At 36.7% G+C, this 18,589-nt stretch overlaps 1 protein-coding gene across 3 annotated transcripts in view; it reads right to left on the reverse strand.

Annotated features, from left to right (window-relative positions):
* Window positions 1-1,411: 1,411 nt before the first annotated feature.
* sort1a (sortilin 1a) overlaps window positions 1,412-18,589 on the reverse strand; it is a 57,405-nt gene continuing 40,227 nt past the window's right edge. For 2 of the 3 annotated variants that reach the window (XM_005172902.6, XM_073915684.1), the window contains exons 9-20: window positions 17,553-17,697; window positions 15,839-15,994; window positions 14,964-15,070; window positions 14,033-14,135; window positions 13,617-13,788; window positions 10,845-11,035; window positions 10,514-10,703; window positions 7,628-7,744; window positions 6,722-6,830; window positions 6,352-6,464; window positions 5,256-5,376; window positions 1,412-3,749 (exon numbers count right to left, since the gene is read on the reverse strand). In XM_005172902.6, the coding sequence (XP_005172959.2) occupies window positions 3,735-3,749; window positions 5,256-5,376; window positions 6,352-6,464; window positions 6,722-6,830; window positions 7,628-7,744; window positions 10,514-10,703; window positions 10,845-11,035; window positions 13,617-13,788; window positions 14,033-14,135; window positions 14,964-15,070; window positions 15,839-15,994; window positions 17,553-17,697 (1,539 nt within the window). In that variant the 3' untranslated portion in view covers window positions 1,412-3,734. 3 annotated transcript variants of the gene reach the window in all.

Raw genomic sequence — 18,589 nt, forward strand, 5'->3', positions numbered from 1 at the left:
AACGCTATTATATTAGAAAAATGTGTAGAAATCTCTACATTCCACATGAAATATTTTAATGATTTAAATTAATATTAGTAATAATTTTGGCTTCAACTGTATATACAGTGACTGGCCATTTTATTATGAACACCTTACTATTACTGGTTTTGACCTAATTTTGCCTTCTGAACTGCCTTAATCATTTGTGGCAAAGATTAAACAAGGCACTGCAAATATTCCTCAGAGATTTTGGTCCATATAGACATGATAGCATCACGCAGTTGCTGCAGATTTGTCCGCTGTACATCCATGATGCTAATTTCCCGTTTCATTACATCCCAAAGGTGCTCTATTAGATTGAGCTCTGGTGACTGTAGAGGCCATTTGAGTACAGTGAACTTATTGTCATGTTCAAGAAACTAGTCTGAGATGATACACGCTTTATGACATGTCGTGTTATCTTGCTGGAAGTAGCAATGAGAAGATGGGTTCACTGTGGTCATAAAGGGATGGACATGGTCAGCAACAATACTCAGGAAGGCTGTGGTGTTTACACAATGCTCAATTGGTACTGATGGTCCCAAAGTGTGCCAAGAAAATATCCCCCAAACCATACACCACGACCACCAGCCTGAACCATTGAAATAAGGCAGGAAGGATCCATGCTTTTATATTGTTGACGCCAAATTCTGACCCGATCATCTGAATGTCGTAGCAGAAATTGAGACTCATCAGACCAGGCAACGTTTCTCCAGTCTTCTATTATCCAATTTTGGTGAGCCTGTGTGAATTGTCACCTCAGTTTCCTGTTCTTAGCTGACAGGAGTGGCACTTGTGTGACCACGGGTGTGGTCTTCTGCCGCTGTAGTCCATCTGCCTCAAGGTTGGACGTGTTGTGCGTTCAGAGATGCTCTTCTGCATTCGTTAGTTTTAACAGTGGTTATTTGGATCAGCTGTAACCAGTGTGGCCATTCTCCTCTGACCTCTGGAATCAACTAGACATTTGTTTGCACCCAGAGAACTGCCGCTCACTGCATATTTTTTTTCTTTTTCGGACCATTCTCTGTAAACCCTAAAGATGGTTGTGTGTGAAAATCCCAGCAGATCAGCAGTTTCTGAAATACTCAGACCAGCCCGTCCGGCACCAACAACCATGCCACGTTCAAAGTCCCTTAAATCACCTTTCTTGCACCCATTCTGCGGGTCAGTTTAAACTGCAGCAGATCGTCTTGACCATTGTCTACATGCCTGAGTTGCTGCCATGTGATTGGCTGATTAGAAATTTGCGTTAACAAGCTGTTGGACAGGTGTACCTAATAAAGTGGCCGGTAAGTGTACACACACAAAAAATATTTTAGCATGCAACTATTGTAATGCAAATCAGTTCAATTTAAAACGATTTCCTTCCAATCAACAAACGTAGACAGACTTCAAGAAGATTGTTTTTTTTAATTATTATTCTTGGCAGTCACATTTAATGGTACAGCATTTTACACTTTGACTTCAGAAAGTCCATCTGAAACTCGAGGACCCTTTATTCAACATGCAAACCCATCAATGAAATGTGTGGTCCACTGTCAACTATAACCCCTGAGGTATCTATTTATTATCTGTGCAACAAAAAAAAAAAAAAAGAAAGAAAATGCACTCGAATCAGATTACTGACTACACATTAGCTTATTTATGAATCGCCAACCAATACGGTCTAAAAATATACACTTTCATATTTGATTAGGCTGATATTTAGAGGTGTGTAATACGATCAACATCCCAATGAAGGATGAACTCCTTTTCTGAAAAAACACATTTAATGTCAGAGTTAACATTAAACATTTTGTCCGTATTGAATATACAACTATTGAGACTGGCCCTGCACTGCTGTTATGTTTAATTCACTCACTTATTCTCCATTATAAGGTGCGAAATACTATTATTATGATTGAAAACCACGCAATGTGCCATTTCTCCAATCCTTTCTTGCATCACGAGACTATGTACCAAACAAAAATCAGCTTCGGTAATACTGAAATAGAAGAATTATTTGTGCATACAAGATATGCCAAGTGCATAGTGTGTCCAAGCGAACAGAAGACAAAGTGAGAATGGATTTATGGAATGATTAAAATTTTGCTGAATTATTTCCTCAAAAAAAAAAAAAAAAAACTGTTACGGATGTTAGTAGAATAGTTATAAATGGTGAAGCGTCCAGAGAATGTTAAATATTACCTATAAAAATTAAGCATTCATCAGGATTTGCTCTGAGAAGGCTATTTTTTTGAAGATACTACTACTTAGCAGACTTCAACCCGGTTTCCTAATATGCAAAATAAAGAAAAGAAAATCCTTTGGTGAAGTATAAATACCTGATGCATGAAAGAAAAAAGCACTTGAATCAATTTGAACCACTCTCTCTTTTCCTCTTTTAAATCATACTTCAATTAGGATGGCTTTCAAAACACAACTTACTGTAGTTAAGGGGATAGTTCAACCAAAAATGAACATTTATCCATCATTTACTCATCCTCAATTGGTTTTAGATTTTTATAGGATTCGTTATTTTTTTCTGTTGAACACAAAAGAAGATATTTTGAAAAATGATGGAAACCGGTAACCACTGACATCCATAGTAGGAAAAACAAATACTATAAGAGTCAGCGTCTTCCAGTTTACATCCTTGTTGAAAATATCTAAATGAAAGAATCTTTATGGGATTAATTTTATTGTTGAACACAAAAGAAGATATTTTGAAGAATGTTGGAAACTGGTAACCATTGACTTCCATAGTTGGAAAAACAAATAATAAGGCAGTTAGTGTCTTCCAGTTTCCATCCCTCTTAAAATTACCTATATGAAAGAATTTTTTATGGGATTTGTTTTTTCTATTGAATACAAAAGAAGATATTTTGAAGAATTTTGGAAACCAGTAACCATTGACTTCCATAGTAGGAAAAGCAAATACCATGGGAGTCAGTGTCTTCCAGTTTGCATCCTTTTTAAAAAATATCTACATGAAACAATCTTTATGGGATTCGTTTTTTTTTTTTTTTTCAAATATATTTGGAGAATGTTGGAAACCGGTAACCATTGACATCTGTAATAGTAAAAAAATACTATGGGAGTCAATGTGTTCTGGCTTTTATCTTTCTTGAAAATATCTAAATGAGAGAATCTTTATGAGACTCATTTTTTTGTTTAATACAAAAGAAGATATTTTGAAGAATTTTGGAAACCGGTAACCATTGACATCCATAGTAAGAAAAACAAATACTATGAGTGTTAATGTCTTCTGGTTTCTATCCTTCTTAAAAATATCTATAGGAAAGAAACTCAACAACAAGTGGAGGATGTTTGGAACAAGTGGAGGATAAGTAACCGATGACATGTCTTTTTTGGATAAACTACACTTTTCAGCCACATGTTTTCATTTTACGTGTCAGCTCATAAATGTGAAATACACAGCAACAACATTAGTTTGTGCATCTCAAATACAAATATATAGTGTGAAACAATATAAAAAGACTCTTTCAGCAGTGGATCAGCAACCTGTTCTGGGAATATGTTTTTTTGTTTCTGTCCTTGTAGTCAAACCCTGCTTGAATTGCTGGAAAACTGTCCTCAACTGGGCTGGGCAGAAGAGTGTGTGGCAAAATCTGGTATGTGTGTAATTGTAAATTCACACACACACAAACATCATGGGAAGGGTAGGCATTGTGGTTTCTCTCGTTTGATACAGTCTTATGATGATCCATGTGTCACTCCAGAAGGTCCTGTGGATAACACAAATATAATAACAGTGTTGAAGTGCAGGTCATATGGATTTTTGAAAAATATCATATTTGATTTTTGTAACGTAGCTACCCTTTAATGCAAACAGTCTGCAAAGTTATTTATCAGAAAAAAGCACATCATGAATAACAATAACGTTCCGAAAGAAAGAGCCGACTCTGAATCGCATTAATGATTCATTATATTTCGGAATCTTTAGACTAACACATTTGCATAAACCTGCCTAAATTAGGCTATTGGACAATTATATTTCAGACATGGAATAGATAAAGGAAAAAAAGATAAAAAAAGTAGGGATGCACCGATATGGATTTTTTCACTGATATCAATAACCGATAACTCTTAAGATTTGCTAATATTTGCTGTATAAATGATTGATGAAAAGTTTATGATAAACTGCTGAGAGTTTCACTCAACTGCAGGCGCAGATTTGCCCTCGGAGTCAGATTTTAATACAACACCTGAGCACTGAGAACAGATGACTTTATGACAAACACAGTGCATATTAAAAAAACAGACTGTGGCTGTCAGTTGAGAACCCCTATGCTGGATTCAGTGACTGGCACACCTCTCCCCTGTGGTGAGGTGAAGGCTGTGTGTGTGGTAATATCCCTCACAAGCGTTCGTTATAATCAATATGAATATTCCGATCAAACTGAATACAATCTTACTCCATCAACACATGGCAAGCAATGCGTTGATAAGAACAAATAATCATATTAGATTACAAACAACCCAACAAGTTGTTTAGCACATGTGCATCTCTGCTATTATTTATTTATTTATTGATTTATTTACACACATGTAATGTTTTTCCAGAGGCGATTTAAACCAAAATACACAATGACACTGTCAAACATATCTACAATGATGAGGAACATGGTTACCTATTGAGTTATTAACACACAGCAATACCACATAAAGAAAGGACAGACTTTGAAGGAATAAACAATGTGAGGAGAGATCCATTATAGAGCACTGGACAAGTCTAAACAAGTTCTGCCCCGCGCATGCGCGAGGCTGGTAGTTCTGTACAATTATATAATCTATCAGCTTAAAGATATCGGCCTAATATAGACATCAGATCGATAACGATTATCTTAAAAATAGCATTTATTGGCTGATAACGATATGGCCGCTGATATATGGTGCATCCCTAAAAAAAAATAGTATTGAAGCTGACCAATCACTTAATACACAAATATGCTTCATTGAACATTTACACATAGACATCACCACACCAATATGCTATATAACTGCAGGTTAACGGTTTATATAGAATAACTTTAACTGTTAAAAGCTATAAGTTATTAGTTAATTAATGTTATTAGCAACTAATAAAGTTATGGTAACTAATACCCTTAACTTTTCCGAATTTGATTGTATTGCTTTAATGTGCACCTTTTGCAAAGCTGCTTTAAGACTTTTATTGTTGTGAAAAGCACTATACAAACACTGCCGAAATCAGACTTGGTTGCAGTATGTACCTCATCTGAATCATCATGATAGTGCGTTTTGCCCCCCTCCAGTGTGTCCAGGTCATCCAAACCATCTATACCATTTGCTTCTGCATGCTGCTGTAATACGGAGTATCTGTGCACCAGGAATCTACCAAAGATGTCAAAAAGGGGTCATGACACAGATGTTATACATGTGCGAATAAATGCAATAATTAATGAAGATACTGCTTATATACAGTTGAAGTCAGAATTATTACCCCCCTTTCAGTTTTTATTTTTATTTTTAATATTTCCCAAATTATGTTTAACAGAGAAAAGAAATTTTCACAGTATGTCTGATAATATTTTTTCTTCTGAAGAAAGTCTGATTTGTTTTTTTTTGGCTAGAATAAAAGGAGTTTTGAATTTTTTAAACACCATTTTAAGGTCAAAATTATTAGCCTGTTTAAGCTATATTTTTTCAATAGTCTACAGAAAAAAAAACATCGTTATACAATAGCATATCTAATTACCATAACCTGCCTAGTTAACCTAATTAATCTAGTTAATCCTCTTGAAAAATATCTAGTAAAATATTATTTACTGTCATCATGGCAAAGATAAAAGAAATCAGTTAATAGAGATGAGCTAATAAAACTATTATGTTTAGAAATGTGTTGAAAAAATCTGCTCTCCATTAAACAGAAATTGAGGAAACAAATAAACAGGAGGGCTAATAATTCATGGAGGCTAATAATTCTGACTTCAACTGTATGTTGCACAGTAAAACAATCCCTTAATATTAACATAAGGGTAACACTTTAAATTAGGCCACAATTCATGCTATTAACTACTTGCCTATTACCTGCCTATTATCAAGATGTTAACTGTTCATTAGTAGTCATACAAAGTATGACCTTATTCTGCATCCCTAATCCCAAAACCGAAACCCAACGTCTACCTAACTAACTATTAATAAGCAGCTAAGTAGTGGTTTATTAAGCTAGTAATGTTAGTTAATAGTTTGTTAATACCGTGAATTGTGACCTAAATTAAAGTGTTACCAATTAAATCAAAACTAAACAGAAAATCCTGCACAGTGGCATATGATGTTTAGGATGAGATGTTTAGTTTGTGCACAAACCTTCCTCCACAGACGTATTTTTTGATGAAAATGACCCCAGCAACAGCACTGATCAACAGAACAATGATGACCACGGCGATTATAGGAGCTGAATTGAATGAGTGTTCCTTTGTCTGAAAAATGCATGATGGGAAAGATCATTTTAGAGGCTTTTTTAATTAACCAGGAATAATAAAAGTCTTATTTTTTTCAGCTGGGATAGTTTAAAGGATAAATGATGTTCTTTAAAACTTCCAATTCATTAAAGCCCCCTTAAAACATGATTTGAGTATCAAGTTAGCATTTCAGAATAATTTCTGAAGGATTATGTGACACCAAAGACTTAAGTAATGATGCTAATGTGCATTCTGTTATTAAAATAAAAACCTACCAGTTGCTCTGTCCTCAGCAGATTACTGACACATTTCTTACTCAGGTCGATCTCTTTCCGTTCTGGAGTTATTCCTTCCTCACAGTGATCACCGGGTATTTTCCGGTAACTGTAAATAACAGGTAACAGAGTGTTGAGTCTGCATTTCATTGCACCTATTTACTATATAACTGCAGGTTAACTATGATTATATACACTAACCGGCCACTTTATTAGGTACACCTGTCTAACTGCTTGTTGCAAATTTCCAATCAGCCAATCACATGACAGCAACTCAATGCATTTAGGCATGTAGACATGGTCAAGCTGATTTGCAGTTCAAACCATCAGAATCAGGAAGAAAGGTGATGTAAGTGACTTTGAACGTGGCACAAATCTGCAGCAATTGCATAATGCTATCATGTCTATATGGACCAAAATCTCTGAGGAATATTTCCAGTACCTTGTTGAATCTATGCCATGAAGGATTAAGGCGGTTCTGCAGGCAAAAGGGGGTCCAATCTGGTACTAGTAGAGTGTACCTAATAAAGTGGCCGGTGAGCGAACTGAACTGTTAAAAACTATTACTTTCTAGTTAATTAGTTAAAGTTATTAGTAGCTAATAAAGTTATGATACCTAATAACCTTAACTTTTCTGATTTTGATTATAATACAATAATGTGCACCTTTTGTAAAGCTGCTTTGAAACAATTTTGTGAAAAGTGCTATATAAATAAACTTGAATTAAATTGATTCATTTAAATAGTTCTGTGACAACGAACACAGCTTGATATTTAAGAGTTCTGCAAGTTAGTTCAGTCAATCAAACTTTAGCCAAGACAGCAATATGTGTAAAACCAAAAAGCTAACACCGGATGAACTCCTCAATTAAACTCAGTGGAGCAGAGATAGAGAGTGATTTGTTACCCGCTGGTTTGAAGCTGCTCTTTGCGTCCATGCAGACAGAACTCCAGTGAATGGCCAATAAGGTCAGGCTGCTCCACACACACTGAGCTGTTTTCCTCATGGTAGAACCCAAAATCACTGTAGAAATAGAATAGGATGCACAGGCTGAATAAAGGCTGGGTGATACATCTGAAAAAATATCAGTATTTTCTGGTTGAATTACACCTAAATATTTAAAATTTTCTGTATTTGGATTAAAAATAATCTGTATTTGCTTAACTATTTGCATTTTGTGCAATAAAGCATTAAAATAACATTACATTTAACACTAGCCGAATTCCATCCTAACATTAAGCAAATCTTTTCAAAGTTTGCAAAAAAATAAATAAAAAATCCTAAATGTGAATTATGTGAGTTTTAATCTAATTGTTGTTAGAGTGGCTGACTGTAGTATTGGTCACCTAATAACCAACTGTAAACAAGGCAAGCATGATTGAAAAAGCTGCTTGGCCACACAGGAATAATGTTCACCAAGTGAGTTTTTTCTTTAAACGCATTTCCATCTCCCGTAATTCACATGAACCCTTTTTGACAAGTCCAAAACACATCAAGTGAGCATAAATAAAACAAACTTTTTGCGAATTAAATGGTTTTCATTTGAAATATGGATTTCCGTCACTCAATTCCTGCTGAAAAAAACTGCTTAAACCAGCCTAGGCTGGTTGGCTGGTTTTAGCTGGTCGACCAGCCAGGTTTTAAAGGGGGTTTTGGCCATTTCAGGCTGGTTTCCAGCCATTTCCAGCCTAGTCTTAGCTGGTCAGGCTGGGAGATGACCAACTAAAACCAGCTATGTCCAGCTTAAATCAGCCTGGTCAAGCTGGTTTTGGCTGGTCATTTTCCAGTTTGACCAGCTAAGACCAGGCTGGAAATGGCTGGAAACTTACTCACTGAAGCTAAGCAGGATTGAGCCTGGTCAGTACCTGGATGGGAGATCACATTGAAAAACATGATTGCTATTGGAAGTGGTGTTAATGAGGCCAGCAGGGGGTGCTCAACTGAGTCCTTAAGCCCCAGTGAAGTGAAAAAGACACTATACTGTCAAAGAGCACCGTCTTTCGGATGAGACATTAAACCAAGGTCCTGACTCTCTGTGGTCATTAAAAACCCCATGGCACTTCCTGCAAAAGAGTAGGGGTGTAACCCCGGTGTTCTGTCCAAATTCCCTCCACCAGCCCTTACCTATCATGGCCTCCCAATCATCCCCATACACTGAATTGGCTCTATCACTATCTCTCCACTCCACCAATATGTTGTGTGTGGCTACCGTCACATCATGCAAGTGGATGCTGCACACTGGTGGTGGTGTGGAGAGACCCCCCTCATGATTGTGAAGCACTTTGGGTATATGGCCATAAACGATAAATGCGCTATATAAAAACACAGTACAATGCATTACAAAACTGCTCTAATACCAGGTTGGTCAACCAGCCAACCAGCTGAGGTTGGTTTAAGCAGTTTTTTTTCAGCAGGGTTTCCACAGATAAAAAAAGTAAATGCAAAAGTTTCATTTTGTATATGATTAGTCATGATTAATCATTTAACAGCTCTATTATACTGACATCAACATTTGATTGAAAAGGTTTTTATAAAATGTCCCAAGACAAGTATGGGTGTTGCTGAATAGTTTTATGACAACATAGACCAAATGCTTTGATCCACTTCAAAGGTTGACCGTATATCGATATAAACACTTTAACAGTTTACAAGTACCTACACCTTCCCAAAACATTCTCTGTTGATTAGTCAGGATAGTAAACTTTACACAAATAAAGCGCTCCCTCTTAGCTAGCAGAATGCTCCTGGAATATTTACTTTTAGGTTCTCTTTAAGTTGTTACAACAAAATCTACACGTGCCAGAATGTTTGCTTTTGGTTACTAAAAAAAAAACTACAGAAACCATTGCCAAAATGTTCTTTGGATCTCAAAAAAATAACTAGATGGAAACCATATGGGAAAAATCTGCATTTGTTTGCCTCATATCATTTATTCATTCATTTATTTTCATTCGGCTTAGTCCCTTTATTAATCAGTGGTCGCCACAGTGGAATTAACCGCCAACTTATCCAGCATATGTTTTACACAGCAGATGCCCTTCCAGCTGCCATCCAGTACTGGGAAGCATCCATAGACTCTCATTCACGCACATACACTAGACAATTTAGTATATTCAATTCACCTATTGACCTTATTCTCCGCAGACGAGCGGGCGCTGCCATTTGAATCTTTTTGGCACGAGACTTCCGGTCTTATTCACTTCCATTCATTTTTAGACATTAAAAACTGCTCGTTTCGCTGTTTGATGTTGCAAACTGATATTTCCTTGTTATATTATTCTACTCGGTCTGTATAGTCATGCAAACATATGTTTGTAGAGCAAGTAGTTTGACCCTTTTTTGCCGTTTATTATTCCTTGTCATTTCTCCCATATGCGACTGAAACGGAAGTTCTAAGACAATCGCGAACACAGGTGCACTTCCGCATTTTAGAATAAGGTCACATGTCTTTGGACTGTGGAGGAAACCCACTCAAACACAAGGAGAACATGCACTCATGTCATATAGTTTCAGAAAATTTAAATCTATATATCGTAGAAATCTCAATATACTGCCTCGTTTTATATACATCTTACACCGTAAAAAATGCTGAGTTCCACACAATTCCTTCATGTCATCCCAACACAAATTGATTAGGTTAACTCAATCATGTTTGCAAATTTAAATGGATGGAACATAAACTAAGTTGTCCCAAAACAAACTTTAGAATTGTATTGTTTCAACTCATTTTAAACAAGTAGGTTAAACAAGCAGCAAAGTAAGTGTATTTGATAAGCGTGTATGTGTTTGTACCACTGAAAGTCCGTCAGAGTGCAGGGACATGTGGTGGGCTCCTTGGTGACCTTATAATCCCGTCCATTCCAGCAGACCGAATCCCTTCGCAACCGTAAAAACCTTTCCTTGTATCCCAGCACGCATCCATCCGTGGGGCTGTTGATATCGCTTGAGTGAGCGAGCCACTGGATGTAGTCATTCTCCTGGCCTGCAGGGGGAGCATTTGTCACATCACAGCAGTGTTAACACATGTTTTTTTCCTATCTAATCAAAGATAACATACATTAAATTATGAGATGTTCTCAATTAGGAGGTTTGCATGTTATATTATAAACATCAGTCAACTCACAGTCTCTAGAGAGCAGCTGTCTGAAGTCGACAGTGACAGAAACCCAGTATTGATTCAGGATGGTGTCCCTGTAGCCCCACAAGCTGACATTCATGGATCGGGCACCAGGTTCTGATGCCAGGCCAGTGAAGTATATTGGATCATCAGTGAAGTTATGCACATGCCAACACTGGCCTTCGTCAGTGGAAAATCTAGTGAAACATGAACAATGTAATGCATCAGGAATGCATGGCAAAATGCCTTATAAAATTCAAGGTAAGAAGGCCCAAAAGCCTTACATGAGGATCTGTGCATGCTGCTATTTTTTCTCCAGAATTACCTTATTCACACATGCTTTTGTTGCATTTATGAACACAATGGGTCACCACACCCACGGCGGGATACCAAACAAGGACAAAGAGGCGGAAAGTGAGCGGAGCTACAGACACGTACTGGCATTTTGCTTGGACCTGGTTCAGACACACTTTACTTTGGGAGAAACGCTTAATACTTTAATCACCTGTGACTCGTTTGTATTTTGACCACTTGTGCTTGGTTGTATACTATATCAATAAAGTGTTTAGACTTTTAAAAACACTGCTGTAATACATTGAGCCACTAAACATTGTTCTTATGACGTTTTTCAACAGGAGGAAAACGCAAATTATTGTGTAATTATTGTGTATTGTGTAAATTATATTGTCTGTGTTAGTTAATGTAAGACTATTGATGAAATCCAGCATAACACTGTATGACAACACTTCAGATGACGGTTCTAGAGCCTACAGCTAATCAATTCGTCAGATTCTGGAGTGCATTACAGCTCTAAATATAAATATAAACGATAAATGATCTTAAATAAAGCAAATGCATATATAGAGATGGTATATAAGTATATAACTTTACTCACATGGGAAACGGAGGCAACGCGAATGGTTTGTGAGCACAATTAAGTGCACTCAGCATGCCATGCCATCTAATAATTGTAGGAAGTCCAAAAGGCAGTCGACTGTGTAAAGCCACATAAAACAACACAGAAATACAATAAATATGCCGAGATCAGTGGCTAATCTGCAGGATTCAGCTGAGGTGACGTGACGGCGAGCAGCGAGACCTAGCTGTCACTCAAGTGGCCACGCCCTTAATTATGCAAACTTAATATAACTTAATATAAAGGAAACGGATGAGTTATAAAAACATTCACCCCCCTCACAGTTGTCATGAAGGGTAATATTAGCTGTATTAACCAAAATCTTTTTTTGTACCAGGCTGTAAACACCTTTTTTTCTGCTGTAAAGTTGGCCATTCTAACAGTGGGCTCAATTAAAATTTGCTCTATTTTGGAGTCAGGAGCGGCCAAGACTAGCAGAATTTCGGATGAATTGCAGTTTTAGTTACTTCCTTATTGGCTTCCTGAGGGAGAGCAGGAGGTTGCCGCTTGGTATATTACATACAGCGGCTTCATTCGGTAGACATAATTATTAAAGGGCCATGAAACCGCCCGTTTCAGCAGGATGTTTTTACACCTCTAGTTTGAAAAAAGTCAGGAAAGTGGGTGTGTCTAGTTCTGTTTGGGTGGGAGTGTCTGGGCAGGGTTTGAATAAAAATGAGAGATACCATTTGTGCATGCACTGCTGGCCGAGGAAAAACAAACACACACGCAGGGGAGAAAGACAGTGTGTTTAAAGGCGGTGAAATGTTTGATACCGCACGTCATATCAGAGAAAAAAAACTCTGCATTTCTCTGCAACTCAGATGCACTCAGTAGGTCAGAAAGCCGTGTGTGTGTAGACTATCCTGTCACAAAATGCGGCGAAAATTCAACACGACGGTCGGCAAAAGTTTGCTTTCAGTGTTCACGTGTTTACACACAGAGAGCAGCATTTACAGTGGATCTTTCAATATTGTTGTGATATTAACGTACTGTAAACTAAGTAACTTAGAAATCCACACATGAGTCCAGCAGCACTCTCATAGAGAGAAAATGAAAACAAAACCTTCACATTATAAAAACAACACTGGCGACCCGTATCGCCAAACAATTCTATTCTTTTCCAACTCCTTCTGGCAACACGACATGTGTCGTCTCTCTGCCGTCTGAACACTGTTTCAGGTACAGTCTAAGAAAGCTAGCATGCATATTAATGAAGTTGCAGCGCATACATAATGGAGCGCGCTGATTGGTTTGAACCAAGCTATACTCATGAATGAATGCAACAAACTCAGAGATGCAATACAGAACTCCCAGGTACAGACGTCCAGTCTACACGCTGGAATACACGCTAAGATCTCATGGCCATGACGCAGTTCAAACCGGAGGTACGAATTTGCTAAAAATCACTAAATTCGCAAAAACAACCAATTTTCACTTTTTTGTGAAATTTATGTGTCCTAATAGTGTTTTTAGTAGTGTGGGACACATATACGACTGTCAACAGCTCAAAAAATGTGTTGTGGTGTTTCGTGGCCCTTTAAAATTCGATGATAGGTCACAGCTGTTTAATGTTGATGAATCTAAATATAAAGTAAATGAGTTTACAATAAAAAAGTCATACCGGTGCCAGCGCCCCCCCCCCCTGCTCTGCTTGTAATTTGTTACATTTCTGCACGACTCCCCTACAAAATCATCCCAATCAATCTAAAATTAAGTTATCTTGTGAAAAATCACATAATAAGTTGCAGAAAAGTTAAATATCGTGATGTACGTTTTTTCCAATATTGTGCAGCCCTATTTTATATAATCGCAGTATCATTTCTGTCTCAGAGTATACAGTAATATACAGAAAGCTCTACTTGATCTGTGATATGGGGTGTGTGGGGTTGTGCTCCACCGCCACCAGCAGTCCTCCTGAATCCAGGATGGCGTAGTGATGGGGGCCTTTCAGCGCCTGGAACCACGTGTAGCCTCCGTCATCTGACACGTACACGTCTGGAGAAAGCACAGAGACGGCTCCTCCGACACTGCCTGAACACACAAGCAGATGGAGAAAATTCAGAGAAATGCAGCATGACTGTGAGATTGTCTTTTAAAACACCTACCTTATACTATCTGTGATAAAACAAGAGAGAATACCACTAAAATCTATTGATTATTTGTTACTTTTTGTTTATTTGAGTTGTGATGTGGTGGGAGAAAGATAGACTTTTGACGTTTGATTGGGATGTCGGTGGTAGTTTTGTGTATGATATTGAATGTGGGCATTATTCACCGTGTGCCAGGACGAGTCCCACGGCGTTGGTCTCGGAGAGAGGCTGCATAGGCACATTCAGTTTCATAGAGATGCTGTAGGAGGCGTGAATATGCAGACTACACTGCAGAACACACACACACACACAAATCACACACATTCACGTTATTCCTGTTGCTTAAGACACACAAACAGCAAAATTATTATTTAAGTGCTTGTTTTCCGGAACAAAAAGAAGTCATTTAACGATTAACTTCTAAAGTAGCATTTTTACAAGCGTTCATATTGTATTTACAAGTGTTTTAGCCCTGAGAAAGGTCTCAGAAATGTGAACTATTCTTCACCGTTGCATCAGTGTGATGTGTTATATTATTAGTCTGTCCTTTCATGGATTAAATGTTTGATAGTTTTGTGTTTTTATTTTTAAAAAGTTTAAATGGAAAAAAACTTTTTCACAAAATGCTTTTTTTCTTTAAATAAAATAAGTATTACCTGTTATATAATTAAACATATACTTATATATTTAAAAAGGAACGTGATTTATTAAACAAGAAAAATAAATAAACTACTTAATGTAAAAAACTGATGAAATAAAATATTACAATAAAAGCTCATTCAAACTGCTAATAAAACTACCACAGTAGCCACAGTAGAGACTAAAAATCGTAAGATGCTGCAAAAAAAGGCGAGTAAAACTTATGAAATGATCCATTACTCCATATTTACAATTCCTGTTCAGAGAGGTCACGTTTCGATCTCTATTGGCCTTACAAAAAGTGATGCAAATTCCAAGAGTGGTAAAACTTTGAAATGCAGCACTATTCAAAACTTTTTGCACAAACTCGCATTTCAGGTATGAATGGAAGCCTATGGGGCGAAAAGTGCATTGTGATCATGGCTTAATAGTTCAGATGGTCAGTGTGTGTGTGTGTGTGTGTGTTGCATCTCTCACCTCACTGGGATGTTTGGCGGTGGAGTCACACACTCCATTCCAGGGCTTCATCAGAGGCCTCCATTCTCCACCCTGATTAAACGTGATCACCGTCCGCACTGAGCCGTCTGGATGGAGAAGATGTTAGAATAATTGATCTTGGTCCCTTAAAATTACTCGAAAAAAAAATGCACACTTGGGGTAGTAAGTTGGAACTGTAATGTGATCAATATCTGCCCGAAGCTACTTTAGCTGTGTGTTTATCTGAAATTAACTCTTCAGCAACCAATCAGAATCAAGCATGTAGTATAAGTACATACAGTTCAAGTCAAAATTATTATTAGCCTTCCTGGGAATTTTTACTTTTTCCCAAATATTTTCCAAATGATGTTCAACAGAGCAAGGACATTTTCACAGTATTTCCTATAATATTTTTTTCTTCTGGATAAAGTTTTATTTGTTTTATTTTGGCTAGAGTAAAAGCAGTTTTAAATTTTTTAAAGCCATTTCAAGGTCAAAATTATTAGCCTTATTTATTATTAAGCTATATTTATTCGACTGTCTATTGAACAAACCATCGTCATACAATGATTTGCCGAATTGCCCTAACTTGCCCAAGTAACATAATTAACCAAGTTAAGTCTTTAAATGTCACTAAGCTGTATAGAAGTGTCTTGAAAAACATCTAGTAAAATATTATTTACTGTCATCATGGCAAAGATAAAATAAATCAGTTATTAGAAATGAGCTATTAAAACTATTATTTAGAAATATATTGAAAAAAACCTTCCTTCCGTTTAACAATAATAGGGGAAAACAAATATGCAGGGGGCAAATAATTCTGACTTGAACTGCATATAAACTCTTGATAAATATGTGTGGTTCTGCTTACTGACCCTCGGCAAGGACGCTGGTTATATAGACGCCTCTCAGAGAGGTGATGTTGGTGAAGTCGGTGTCGCCGCCTGTAGTGGTGTACAAATGACGCTCCAGAGACTTGGAAAACACTATACCTCGATCATCTGATATGTATATGGTACCAATGCCAGAGTCTGATGGAGAAAAATAAACATTGTTACTATCAAGATTAAATGGAATATAAGAAACTATATGCATGAATGGTATTTGTGTGTGTGTGTGTGTGTGTGTGTGTGTGTGTGTGTGTGTGTGTGTTGTTTTAAATGAGCTTGAAATGACAAAAATATATATTTTTAAAAAGTGCCCTTAATAATGTTTTCAAATAGTTGTATGAAATTACATTACATAATACAAACATTTGATAAGTACAAATGTAAAAGATAAAAAAAAATAAATAAAAACAATTTTGCGATTAACTACCTAAATTAAATTTAAAATTGATAACTGATAATGTAAAATAACTAAAAACTGAACTGAAATGTAAATAAATGAAAGTTAATAGTAAGCTTAAAGTAAGCCAACTTAAATAATGGAAAAATGAACAATTTAACTGATGTTGTTTACGTACATATATATACATACACACACACACACACACACACACACACACACACACACGTACACACCAGTTCAATCTGGTTCTGATTGGCTGATGGTTGTGCGATATTCTGCAATAAATGTACAACCACGCGTACAGCCTCTTCACTCTTCTGTATTACTCCGCCCACATAGTGACAGCAGATCAATAAACTCTCTACAGAATGACAAATATTGCAGCTGTTGGACAACATAATGTAACTTTGAGACTTTTTAAGGTGAGAAGTTAGTTGTTTAGATTGCAACTATGCAGTTTTTTTATTATAAGGATAGTGCCTATTTTAAATATTTATAATTTCACATCAATTAGCCTGTCATTGAGCTGAGGAAAAAGACAGCTGACGTTATCCATCCACAAGATGGCAACAGAGACAGCAAAATAAGCCCTTAGAGAAGATAAACTCAGCATAATTTCAAACTACAGCTGATCAAATCATTATAAAACAGGTAAATGACATCGTAAGTTGATCTCTCTCTTTTGTATGTTGTAGTGCTGTATTTATACCATAGTAATTGAAGTGTATTGAGTGTGAGATGGGATTCGCATATTATGAATATATGTATTTTGTGTTGACCACTTTTTGTACAAGCCTGAGTTACTTTCTGGTTGGCCATCTGTTTTTTTTTTTTGTAATGAGTGTCTCCTGTTTTGGTTACTACAGACTAGTTCAGTAAAAAGAAAGACATATACACACAAACACACACATATACATATACATATATAAACTCAGAAACTCGAGCATCCAGAGGAAACCCACGCCAAAACGGGAAGTAAATGCAAACTCCACACAGAAATGCCAACTGAACCAAACAAAGGCTTGTACCAGCGACCTTCTTGCTGTGAGGCGAGTGTGCCCATCACACACACACACACACACACACACACACACACACACACACACACACACACACACACACACACACACACACACACACACACACACACACACACACACACACACACACACACACACACACACACACACACACACACACACACACACACACACACACACACACACACACACACACACACACACACACACACATATATCATGTCAAAACAATGATAATGAATAGTAAACAATGCTTCACCTCCAGGTTCATCTACATGCATGAAGACCATATCATTGTTTGCAGCTAAAATGGAGTAGAACTGTTCATGGCCAACAGTGGGCAGCTGAGCCATATCCCACGTCTCCCCCTGATCCACAGACACATGAATCATCCGTGTGGAACCCTGGAAAAGAAGAAGACAAGTGTTTTTGATTTTCTCCGGATCAGAAAATAGTTTCTCAGATATAGAGGATCTGATCTCAATCTAAACCCCTTTAGTTTTTATTTCATCAACACACTTTTATTTCGTTATTTTATTTTTTTGTTTCAGTTTTAGTAATTCTAGTTTAATACAGTTAACAGGACCCATTCAGAGCCAACCACAGCAAAGCTTAAATTAACTGTTAGCTAAATAGACAGAACGATAGCTAAAAAGATAGCACGGTAGACATGCAGGCAGGCAGGCAGGCAGGCAGGCAGGCAGGCAGGCAGACAGACAGACAGACAGACAGACAGACAGACAGACAGACAGACAGACAGACAGACAGACAGACAGACAGAGATAGATAGATAGATAGATAGATAGATAGATAGATAGATAGATAGATAGATAGATAGATAGATAGATAGATAGATAGATAGATAGATAGATAGATAGATAGATAGATAGATAGATAGATAGATAGATAGATAGATAGATAGATTTTGCTTATAATTTATTGTTGTAGTTTTTAAAATATTTTTATTTTAGTTAACAAAAATGTTTGTTTTTTTGCCAATAGTTTTAGTCTTAAATTGTTTACTAAAATAACTTGATTTTAAAAAGCTATATGTATAATTTACAATCTAATTTAGACAATTAAGAGATTACAACCATTTTAGAATATGAAAAGAAATGATGTAAAACAAACACAACAACTCTAAACATTAAACTGATGCCCCATTTTTTTCTCCAAATATAGTAGTGGATAGATTTAATTAAATGCATGCTTGCTGAATTTTCCTCTGGCATATGCTGTTTGTTTACAATACAAGCCACATGCAGTTCAAAACCATTAATAATGTATATTAATTTA

Source organism: Danio rerio, chromosome 11 (assembly GCF_049306965.1).
Source record: "Danio rerio strain Tuebingen ecotype United States chromosome 11, GRCz12tu, whole genome shotgun sequence".
Classification (NCBI taxonomy): Eukaryota; Metazoa; Chordata; class Actinopteri; order Cypriniformes; family Danionidae; genus Danio; species Danio rerio.